The sequence below is a fragment of the Heterodontus francisci genome, chromosome 10, assembly GCF_036365525.1.
Source record: "Heterodontus francisci isolate sHetFra1 chromosome 10, sHetFra1.hap1, whole genome shotgun sequence".
In the NCBI taxonomy this organism is placed as follows: domain Eukaryota; kingdom Metazoa; phylum Chordata; class Chondrichthyes; order Heterodontiformes; family Heterodontidae; genus Heterodontus; species Heterodontus francisci.
Genome location: NC_090380.1, coordinates 84021630 through 84034054, shown reverse-complemented (window position 1 = coordinate 84034054; position 12425 = coordinate 84021630). Strand labels below are relative to the sequence as shown.

Here is a 12425-nt window from a genome sequence, read left to right as displayed (position 1 = left end):
ATATTGTACACTTCTTTTAAATCTCCCCTCAATTGTCTTTATTCTAAGGATAACAAGCACAGCTTTTGTAAATAACCTTGTAACTAAAATTCCCCATTCCTGGAACCATTCTGGTAATTCTCCTCTGAACCCTCTTCAGGACCCTCACATCCTTCCTGAACTGTAGTGATCAGAACTGGACACAATACTCCAGTTGAGGCCTAACCAGAGCTTTTTATAAAGGTTCAGCATAACTTCCCTGCTTTTGTACTCAATACCTCTATTTATGAAGCCCAAAATCCCACATACTTTATTAACCGCTCTCTCAATGTGTCCTGCCACCTTCAAAGATTGATGCACATACACCCCTACATCCTTCTGTGTCTGCACATTCTTTAGAACTGTGTCATTAAGTATATATTGCCTCTCCCTATTCCTTCTGCCAAATACATCACCTCACATTTGGCAGAATTAAATTCCATCTGCCACCTCTCTGCCCATTCTGCTATGTCGTGTTGCAGGCAGTTCATATCATCCACACTGTTTTCCGTACCTCCAGGTTTGGTATCATCAGCAAATTTTGATATTCTACTCTGTATTCCAAGATGCAGTGGTACCACACTGACCCTTTGGGAACACCACTGTCTACCATCCTCCAGTCTGAAAAACAACCATTTTTTATGACTCACTGTTTTCTGTCCATAAGCCAATTTTTATCCAATTAGACACTACCTTTTATGTGGTACCTTATCAAATACTTTCTTAAAATCCATATAAACAACATCCACCACATTTCCTTCATCGACCTTCTGTTACTTCATCAAAAATTCTATTAGATTAGTCGAGCATGATCTGCCTTTGACACATCCATGCTGGAGTGAATGTTTAAGGTGGTGGATGAAGTGCTGATCAAGTGGACTGCTTTGTCCTGGATGGTGTCGAGCTTCTTGAGTGTTGTTGGAGCTGCACCCATCCAGGCAAGTGGAAAGTATTCCATCACACTCCTGACTTGTGCCTTGTAGATGGTGGGGAGTCAGGAGGTGAGTTACTCATCGCAGAATTCCCAGCCTCTGACCTGCCCTTTATATGGCTGTCCAGTTAAGTTTCTGGTCAATGGTAACTCCCCAGGATGCTGATGGTGGGAAATTTAGCGATGATAATGCCATTGAACATCAAGGAGAGATGGTTAGATTCTCTCTTGTTGGAGATGGTCATTGCCTGACACTTGTGTGACGCGAATGTTACTTGCCACTTATCAGCCAAAGCCTGAATGTTGCCCAGGTCTTGCTGCATGCCAGGCAAAGACCACTTCAATTGCTCAATAACTCCCTTGTCTCTGCCTCTTACCTGTCCTAATGCAGTTAGCACATCTCCTATACAGTCTCTGTACAGTCACATTGGACATACACTAAGGCTTCATCCTTCTCTTCTTTTTGCTTGTCCACATACTATCCCTTTGCAACATCACCATAGACTTGGGAACAGAAAGTGCTGCAAATACTCAGCAAGTCTGGCAGCATCTGTGTTGAGAGAAACGGAGTGAATGGGCTGGATTTTGTTCACCCTGAGGTGTCGGGTTCCGTGGTAGGAGGGTCGGGGGCGGGGCCTGAAGATGCCTCCAGCAGAGGGCCACTGCACACCCCTACGCCGGGAGGGCCTGGCCCAATATTACCATCGGCGGCGAGGCCTCATGGCGGTCTCCCCCCCAGCCGCTGGCGATGGGACCCCAATTTGAATATTCAAATAAATTAAAATGAATGAATGAATGAAGCTCAGTCACCACCTGATGACCCGCTGCAATCTTTGGCCCAGTGGCTGGCACTCCCGTGCCTTCGGATCCCCATCCAGGGAAATGAGGCACGACACTAGTGGGGAAGGGGAGGAGGAGGTTTATCAGTGCAGGGGGGCGGGGGGGGGTTCAAATTAACGTCATGGGCGTAAGGGATGGTAGGAAGGGTTGTAATTGAAAGTTTGTCCAGTTTGGGGGGGAAGGTTAGGTGGTAAAGGTTAGTGTCTTGCAGGGGAAGGGCAAATAATTTAATTGCTATTGAGGGTGGGAGGGGGCAAAAGAAATGTATTTATTTATTTTAATTCACTTTACCATTAAATATTTAAATTAGCCAGTAGGGTTAACAGCCCTTTAAAAATGGTGTCAGTGCCTGCGCACAGGTCAGGGACAGACAGCCCGCCCCCTCCACGTGATTGGGGGGGGGAGGGGTAACCCGCCCTGTCTATTTAAATGGCCGCCGTTTTTGAGAGAAATGACTGAGATGTCATGGAACAGAATGCAAATGGAGTGCTAAATAGTTGTAGTGAAAGACAAAACATGAGTCCAGAGACAGTGCTAATGGCAGAATAATGAACAGCTCTGTCTGAAAGCAAAAACATGAAGCACAAGTTTTCGACTAGCACATGGTTAAAAATAAATAATAAAAAATGAAAATATATTTAAAATATATAAATATATGAAAACAATCAGGGTCTCTTCCCCAACTCTTTTTCTGGTATATTGATGACTGTATTCCCTTCTTAGCAGCACTGTTGATATACCAACACCACACAGACTGCAGTGCTTCAAGATGGCAGCTCACCACCACCTTCTAAAGGGCAATTAGGGATGGGCAATAAATAGCCAGCGACACCAACATCCCATGAACAAAAAAATAAAAGTATTTGTGCCATTTCCTGCTCTCACACCGAACTGGAAAAACTTTGTCAACTTTGCTTCAAATTCCCACCCTACTCTCACCTGCACATGGTCCAGCTCTGACACTTCCCTTTCCTTCCTCAACTTCTCTGTCTCCATCTCTGGGTGTTAGACTGTCAGCTAGTATTTATTATAAGCCTACTGACTCCCACTTTTCCTCAACTGCACTTTCTCACACCCTGCCTTCTATACAGATTCCATTCTCCCAGTTTCTTTGTCTCTGACGCATCCGTTCTGATGATGCAACCTTCCACTACAGCACATCTGATATGTCTTCCTTTTCCTTCAGCCAAGGATTCCCCTGCACTGTGGTTAACAGGGCCCTCGACCGTGTCTGACCTATTTCCCGCACTTCTGCCCTCACCCCTTCCCCTCCCTCCCAAAAACGCGAAAGGGTTCCCCTTGTCCTCATTTTCCACCCTACCAGCATCCACATCCAAAGGATCATCCTCTGCCATTTCTGCCAGCTCCAGTGTGATGCCACCACCAAACACATCTTCGCCTCCTCTCTCCTGTCAGCATTCCGAAGGGACTGTTCCCTCCGCGACACCCTGGTTCACTCCTCCATTACCCCTGACACCTCATCCCCATCTCACGGTACCTTCCCATGCAATCACAGGAGGTGTAATACCTGCCCTTTTTCGTCCTCTCTTCTCACCATCCTAAGCCCCAAACACTCCTTCCAGATGAAGCAGCGATTTACTCATACTTCTTTCAATTTAGCATACTGTGTTTGCATACTGTCTTTTACATGTATGCTAACAACACCCACGTTCATGTCTCTATCTCTACTCCTAACTGCTCATCCACTGCTGCTGAGCACAGTGAATATTGGAAATTGGGAAGATTGTAGCATATGCCTATGAAGGAAACCCACTCAATTTCTCTTTACAGATATGCACTCTGAGCTGCTCAATTTTCCAATATTCATTGATTTCCTGTTGTGTTTACATAATTTCCTAAAAAAGTAAGTCCTCAAAGATCTGATGGACAATCAGCATACTGGAACTCCAGTCTTACTTCATGAGTCCTCATCAGCTTCCATCACTGAGAACCCCTTCCTCATCAGTGCTTTGCCTCATCCTGTGCTTCCTCCTCAAAACTAATAATTGCATATTTTGGACTTCATCTCTACCTAACAATGATTTTATTTGTATGTGTGAAGGAGTGTGTGGTTTTAGAGGAAAGAATACACATCTTAGTCAGAGTAGATGAAAGTCCACAGATCATTCCAATCACAGATAGAATGCTCCCTCATGGAAGGCCAATCCTTCATTAACCTTAATTTTAGAATTTAACTCTGGTATTTCAGACAAAACAAATTTGGAAAGGTTTGGCTAATGAATGTAAATTGGGAGTTTTTACATTAATATTCACGAATAATGATTTTTATTTCTGTACTTTTGTCCACAGTGGTGAATACAGATGATGATTCAGGTAAAGGAAATAACAGCTAGAAGTAATTTTAAATGTTTCATAAAAGTGTTTTGGAAAAATTAAGAAAACATGAGATGACAGCAGATGCCAGAGATTAAAGTGGGATTGGGAACAGCATTGAAAACTAAATGTTACTTAATTATGGTTTCAAAGTCAGTGGACCTTGGCTAACATAAAGCATTTGCCCATTGATATTTTCTACATTTAATATTCATTAGAATGTGCTTGGGAATGGTCAACTTATTCCTATACTCTCAACATGGACACTATTTCCCCATTGTGAACATCGAAAAATATGTAACATCAAACATTCAAATTCATTCAGGATCTCTTTTGTATTCCTAAAGATGGACAGCTGATTTACAGTCCAAAAATATCAGTAACTGATATGAATTTGGACCTGCCAGAGATACCTTCTTATGTTCAGTGATGTCTTCCTTAAGTGATTGGTCTGTGTTACATTTATGCGGCCCACATATGACCAACACTGACCTGTATCTACTTGCACAACAGTACAACCCAGGGACATAACACTAGCACGCCTTATGATTGGAACCAGATATCCATACCTTTCACATGATGGCTTCTTCAATCTCTTCAAAGATGAATTAAGCAAATACATGATGACATTAAGCTTGATACTAATCAATATGCTTCTTTATTTTATAGTAACATGAAGATACAGAATAGGAGTTCTGATTGGACTCACTTAAATCAAACTGTACAACCTGTCTTTATTCAATGATACAAAATAACGAATACACCATGCTTCTTCATAACACTGGGTCATCTTACTTGATTTAAACAAGATGCCTTCTAATCTTTCTTTTAGCATTTATGACCGTTTAAACCCAGTGAAAGCCTTGGCAGCTTTCTTTTTAAAAATGTCTAAAAGGCACTCTACCATCCTGCATCATAACTTCTATCTTGAATCTGTTCACAGCCAAAACTGGTTTTCCAATACAGGGGCCAAATGGCCTACGCATGCTCATAATTGGTCTGTTCCTATGTAATGTTTTACGACTACGGACAGAGACTAATGAATTGCTTACTTAGTTCCAAGGCAAAAAACAAAGCTAGCTCGTAAGCATATTATTTACACATAAACCAGGCTTTTTTTTTAACTTGTCTGAATCAACTATGCTTTTATGTTCTTTCTTCCAGCATCAGCCTTAGCTGCTCAACAAGCCTTAGGAATGTATACTGGTCTGGGAGTTGGATTGGGAATCTTAGCTGTCATCTGTATTGCTATGATTGCAGGAGGTATACTGCTCTACCGAAGATTGCAGAAAAAAAGCAACTTATCCTAGGTTGGAAAACCCATAAAGAGCAAAAATAAATAACTTCCTTTCCACTGAAGACTTTGTACAACATTCGGGCTTCCAATAGTGCTTTCTAAAGTAGATATGTTGGGCTCTATTTTATCTTCACTAGCAATACAAGCCATATTTTATAATGTATAGCAATACAGACATTTTTTTATGTCACTGGTAATGGAAAAAGTTTTTTTTTTAATTCATTTAAACTGCACCTGTGCAGGGATCAGGTGTTGTGACACATTGAAGAGGGGAATATTTGCATACATCTAGCTAAAGTGAACAGAGCCTTTCAATGTGCAGTAATTAAATTCACATTGGAAAATGTATAGAGCACAATGTCACAAAATAGTGGTTAAAAAGTACTCTTGAATGATCCTGTGATTTAAATATGATGTTAAAATATGGCTGGTGAATTGAGTTATTTAAATTACTGCTTCTCAAAGTTGCTATTTCTTAGCCACTTCTCCATCTATTGTTACTGAACATTATCTTTTTGGCATAATTTACAAACAGGCAGCAGATACACAGCAATGTTGTGATGTAAATGAGTAAAACTGTAAATTTGTGAAAATTTCCACACAACCTTATATGAGATTGTATGAGTGTAGAATGAAAAATAAAATCAGAGCTACTCCAATTGCTTAGAGTGTACGTAGCTCAGTTTGGTATTGAGTCAAATGAAACAGGAAGATCCCAAATTTAAACCCTGATCTATGCTCTTTTAGCTGAGTTCAGCCTGGGTATTGGTTGGGGGCACCACAGCTGACAATAGAGGTGACTCTGGGCTTGGCAGGGGGAAATCAGCAAGATACCTGACATCTAATTGCTATCCAGTGACTTGTGCTAGGAAATGACCCTAAGTGGATGTCAGGTGAGTACATGAATAATTAGCCCATCGGCATTCACTATCTCACCTTGCACATGATAGCCTCTTTGATGGTGTACCCTGAAACCATACTCCAACATGATTCATGACCTCCAGGAAAAGGAGGGAACATTTGGTGGGGAAAAAGATAAAATCAGACCCTTTAACTCTTTGAGATGAATTTCTATATACTGTAACAAAAATAAGTGAATTTAAACTTGGTTGCTGTTCAGCAGTTTGCCTATAAAAAGCATAATTTTCTTGTACTCATATAGTCCTGAATTAATTTAATATGGAACAGTTTAAAGAATTCCATAAGCTCCAGGAAATATATGGCATCAAGGCACACAGTGGACCTGGTGGGCCCAATAGGTGAGTTGCCTGGATTTGTGGCTGCTGGACGCAGTGCATATTTGAACATCAGGCGAGACAGAGCACATGCCTTTAAAGGAGCCCACCTGATTTTCCAGGATTCACTGCACCCAGATGATGCCGTGTGCCTGGATGCAGACCCTGGAAAATCTCCCCCTATATGTTTCCCACGTCATACTCTAAAATGAAGGTAAATTTGCCCAAATTCAGATTTTTGAAAACTGCCATGTTTTAGACTCCAAAACAAATAAGAATTTTTAGGAAAAGTAAAAGGAAATTAGACCCAAAATTGTCATCCCTTTTTGATAGATCAACATTATTGGTTGCTTTCTCACTGCAGTCCTCAATCCATTCTCTCTGTAGAATCACATCTCTTAAGCTTCCTGAGCACAGTTATGTTGCCTGCTCCAACAATCTCCTCCTTTATTTTTATCCATCCTGAATTGCAACTGCCATATTTGGTTATCTGAAAGATTCAAATCCATCCAAATCTGCTTGCATTTTTCCTCATTATATGATCAATGCCCTACTTTTTTATCATCCACACACTTCAGCATTTCTAGTCAAGCAAACATATATGTATATATATATAGCCATACAACAAACAAAAAGGAAGGGAAAATGAAGCCACCCCATTCAGCCATGTACATCATCAACCTATCTCCCCAACCATGCCATCTCATGGCAAAGGTGAAAATGTTGAGACCAATTTGATAAAAGCTCTGGGAAATTCCTCTCTGACTTCCTAAGGCAATCAAGAAAGCTCCAAGAGACTATGGTAAGTCATGAATTTCACTTTGCCCATCTGCTCTACAGCTTGCCTTTAACAGTCTTTCAGAGAGCAGGTTAAACTGTCTGCCCTCTCAAGTGGACGCAAAAGATCCCATGGCATTATTTTGAAGAAGAGCAGGAGAGATTCCTCCAGTGTCCTGGACGATATTTATCCCTCAACTAACATCATTAAAATAGATTATGTGTTTGTAATGAACAAAATGGCTGCCATGTTTCCTGCATTACAACGGTAACTACACTTCATCAAGTACTTCACTGGCTTTAAAATGTTTTAGGATGACATGAGATACGGAAAAATGCAAGTTTTTTTGTGTTCTTTATCTCTATAACTTGAAATTACCTTTCTCTCAAAAACTTACCCAGCTCACTTTCGAAGGAGCATGGGTAATCAAAACCTGCCTCAGAAATCCACTGCAGAAGGGAACAACTCTGTGAAAAGAAGTACTTCCTAACATTTTATCGAACTGTTTGGCTACATATTTTATACATGCCCTCTAGTTCTTTTATTCCTATTCATCTAAAAGAACATCCAAATGGACAGACCATAAACTTTTTAACACTTTAAAAAGCTCAATCATATCTTCATAAAACATACAGTTCTCTAATGAAAATAATCCCAAATCATCAAGCCTATCCTGATAACAAACGTTCTTAAGACTGATCATTTTAGTTACTCTCTTTTGTAATTTTCCAGGGCCTCAATATTCCTGGTCATACATAGGGACCAAAACTGGAAATAATCCACCAAGTGCAGCCACACCAAGACCTTGTCTAATCTGAGTACAGTATCTTAGTTTTATATTCTGCTTGCCTAACAATATCACCCAAAACTCTACTTGTCCTCTCACTGTCCTTGTCACAGTGCTCTGAACCTTCTCCATAATCTTTAGTAGATGGCCCTGCATGGTATATATAGCCCTGCAATGTCCCAGACCTAAATGGGTAACAGTGCATTTATCCACAAGGGCATTCTGTGTAGGACTACGTCATTAATTATATATTAAAAACAGTACAGGTTCCACTACTTAGACCTGCTTTATTCCACTTTTAAGCTCCTTCCACCAATTTAAATTACCTTCTGATTCCTGTTTTTATGCCGATTATCTAACCGATCAAATCCTCTGAAGAAGGAATTTTCCTCCACACAAGATCAGGGGGCAGGTTGTTCAACCTTGCCCGTCTAAGAGCGAAGTCCAAAGTACGGAAAGTCCTCATCAGAGAACTCCTCTTTGCTGACGATGCTGCTTTAACATCTCACACTGAAGAATGCCTGCAGAGTCTCATCGACAGGTTTGCGTCTGCCTGCAATGAATTTGGCCTAACCATCAGCCTCAAGAAAACGAACATCATGGGGCAGGATGTCAGAAATGCTCCATCCATCAATATTGGCGACCACGCTCTGGAAGTGGTTCAAGAGTTCACCTACCTAGGCTCAACTATCACCAGTAACCTGTCTCTAGATGCAGAAATCAACAAGCGCATGGGTAAGGCTTCCACTGCTATGTCCAGACTGGCCAAGAGAGTGTGGGAAAATGGCGCACTGACACGGAACACAAAAGTCCGAGTGTATCAGGCCTGTGTCCTCAGTACCTTGCTCCACGGCAGCGAGGCCTGGACAACGTATGCCAGCCAAGAGCGACGTCTCAATTCATTCCATCTTCGCTGCCTTCGGAGAATACTTGGCATCAGGTGGCAGGACTATATCTCCAACACAGAAGTCCTTGAAGCGGCCAACACCCCCAGCTTATACACACTACTGAGTCAGCGGCGCTTGAGATGGCTTGGCCATGTGAGCCGCATGGAAGATGGCAGGATCCCCAAAGACACATTGTACAGCGAGCTCGCCACTGGTATCAGACCCACCGGCCGTCCATGTCTCCGCTATAAAGACGTCTGCAAACGCGACATGAAATCGTGTGACATTGATCACAAGTCGTGGGAGTCAGTTGCCAGCATTCGCCAGAGCTGGCGGGCAGCCATAAAGACAGGGCTAAATTGTGGCGAGTCGAAGAGACTTAGTAGTTGGCAGGAAAAAAGACAGAGGCGCAAGGGGAGAGCCAACTGTGCAACAGCCCCAACAAACAAATTTCTCTGCAGCACCTGTGGAAGAGCCTGTCACTCCAGAATTGGCCTTTATAGCCACTCCAGGCGCTGCTTCACAAACCACTGACCACCTCCAGGCGCGTATCCATTGTCTCTCGAGATAAGGAGGCCCAAAAGAAGATCTAACCGATAACTTACTTTCCTTCTTTTTCCACGAATCCTTGTTATATCCATTATTTGCCAATGAAGGGCGCTTTCTGAAAGCTTTCTGAAAATGCCAGAATATAATATCAATTACATTTCCCCTTCTTATTGTGTCAGCTTGGAAAACTAACAAATTAGCTAAACGTGACATTTATCTGACTGGCCTTTAGAAAGTTATGTTTTCTAAGATCGTTACAAAGACTTTTCCTATGGATGTTGGACATTGTGTTCTATAGACCTTATGTACTTTTTTGACCCTTAGAATCATTGAATTAGAGAATAATAGAATGGTTATAGAACAGAAGGAGTCCATTCGGCCCATCATTTCTTTGCGGCTTTCTGCAAGAGCAATTCATTTAGTCCCACAGCCCTACCTTTTCTCTATAGTCCTGCAAATATTTTCTCTTCAGATAATTATCCAATTCCCTTGTGAAAGCTACAATTGAAACTGCCTATGCCTATGCCACTCTCAGGCAATGCTTTCCAGATCCTAACCGCTTGCTGTGTAAAAACATTTTTCCTCACGCCTTTGATTCTTTTGCCATTCACCTTAAATCAATATCCTCTGGTTCTCAAACTTTCCATCGCCAATGGGAAGAATTTCTCCCTCTCTACTCTGTCCAGACCCCACATAATTTTAAACACATCCATCAAACCTCCTTTCAACCTTCTCTTCTCTAATGAGAACAGCCCCAGCTTCTCCAATCTATCCACGTAATTGAAGTCCCTCATCCCTGGAACCACTCTCATAAATCTTTTCTGCACCCTCTCCAATTCCTTCACATCCTTCCTAAAGAGCAGTGCCCAGAATTGGACAGGTGAGTCCAAAACAGAGTTTTATAAAGGTTCAATATAACTTTCTTGCTTTTGTACTTTATGCCTCTATTTATAAAGCCCAGGATTCCATATGCTTTATTAACTACTTTCTCAACCTGCCCTGCCACCTTTAATGATTTGTGCACATATACCCCCCGTTCTCTCTGCTCCGACACCTTCTTTAGAATTGTGTGCTTTGTTTTATTTTATACTGTCCCTCCTCATTCCTCCTAGTAAAAGGAAATAATGTCTTCAAACGAGAACCAGGCCAAATACAATAAGTTGAGAGGGAAGGTGAAGAGGAAAATAAGACTGGCAAAGAGAGAATATCAGAATAGAATGACAGTCAACATAAAAGGGAACCCAAAAACCTCCTGCCGGCATGTAAATTGTAAGCAGGTAGTAAGAGGTGGAGTGGAGTCACTCGAGTCACTCTGAACAGGCTCCAGAAGCTGGCCGAGCGCGTCTACCCTGAGGCACAGTGTGGCTTTCGTGCAGAGAGATCGACCATTGACATGCTGTTCTCCCTTCGTCAGATACAGGAGAAATGCCGTGAACAACAGATGCCCCTCTACATTGCTTTCATTGATCTCACCAAAGCCTTTGACCTCGTCAGCAGACGTGGTCTCTTCAGACTACTAGAAAAGATCGGATGTCCACCAAAGCTACTAAGTATCATCACCTCATTCCATGACAATATGAAAGGCACAATTCAACATGGTGGCTCCTCATCAGAGCCCTTTCCTATCCTGAGTGGTGTGAAACAGGGCTGTGTTCTCGCACCCACACTTTTTGGGATTTTCTTCTCCCTGCTGCTTTCACATGCGTTCAAATCCTCTGAAGAAGGAATTTTCCTCCACACAAGATCAGGGGGCAGGTTGTTCAACCTTGCCCGTCTAAGAGCGAAGTCCAAAGTATGGAAAGTCCTCATCAGAGAACTCCTCTTTGCTGACGATGCTGCTTTAACATCTCACACTGAAGAGTGCCTGCAGAGTCTCATCGACAGGTTTGCGGCTGCCTGCAATGAATTTGGCCTAACCATCAGCCTCAAGAAAACGAACATCATGGGGCAGGACGTCAGAAATGCTCCATCCATCAATATTGGCGACTACGCTCTGGAAGTGGTTCAAGAGTTCACCTACCTAGGCTCAACTATCACCAGTAACCTGTCTCTAGATGCAGAAATCAACAAGCGCATGGGTAAGGCTTCCACTGCTATGTCCAGACTGGCCAAGAGAGTGTGGGAAAATGGCGCACTGACACGGAACACAAAAGTCCGAGTGTATCAGGCCTGTGTCCTCAGTACCTTGCTCCACGGCAGCGAGGCCTGGACAACGTATGCCAGCCAAGAGCGACGTCTCAATTCATTCCATCTTCGCTGCCTTCGGAGAATACTTGGCATCAGGTGGCAGGACTATATCTCCAACACAGAAGTCCTTGAAGCGGCCAACACCCCCAGCTTATACACACTACTGAGTCAGCGGCGCTTGAGATGGCTTGGCCATGTGAGCCGCATGGAAGATGGCAGGATCCCCAAAGACACATTGTACAGCGAGCTCGCCACTGGTATCAGACCCACCGGCCGTCCATGTCTCCGCTATAAAGACGTCTGCAAACGCGACATGAAATCGTGTGACATTGATCACAAGTCGTGGGAGTCAGTTGCCAGCATTCGCCAGAGCTGGCGGGCAGCCATAAAGACAGGGCTAAATTGTGGCGAGTCGAAGAGACTTAGTAGTTGGCAGGAAAAAAGACAGAGGCGCAAGGGGAGAGCCAACTGTGCAACAGCCCCAACAAACAAATTTCTCTGCAGCACCTGTGGAAGAGCCTGTCACTCCAGAATTGGCCTTTATAGCCACTCCAGGCGCTGCTTCACAAACCATTGACCACC

At 42.7% G+C, this 12425-nt stretch overlaps 1 protein-coding gene across 1 annotated transcript in view; it reads left to right on the top strand.

Moving 5' to 3' along the window:
• The window catches only part of si:ch211-103f14.3 (zona pellucida-like domain-containing protein 1), a 37332-nt gene extending 31899 nt beyond the window's left edge, over positions 1-5433 (top strand). Inside the window, exons 9-10 of the mRNA XM_068039990.1 lie at positions 4100-4123; positions 5288-5433. Of these exons, the coding sequence (XP_067896091.1) occupies positions 4100-4123; positions 5288-5433 (170 nt within the window). The remainder of the gene's footprint in view (positions 1-4099; positions 4124-5287) is intronic.
• Positions 5434-12425: the final 6992 nt, after the last annotated feature.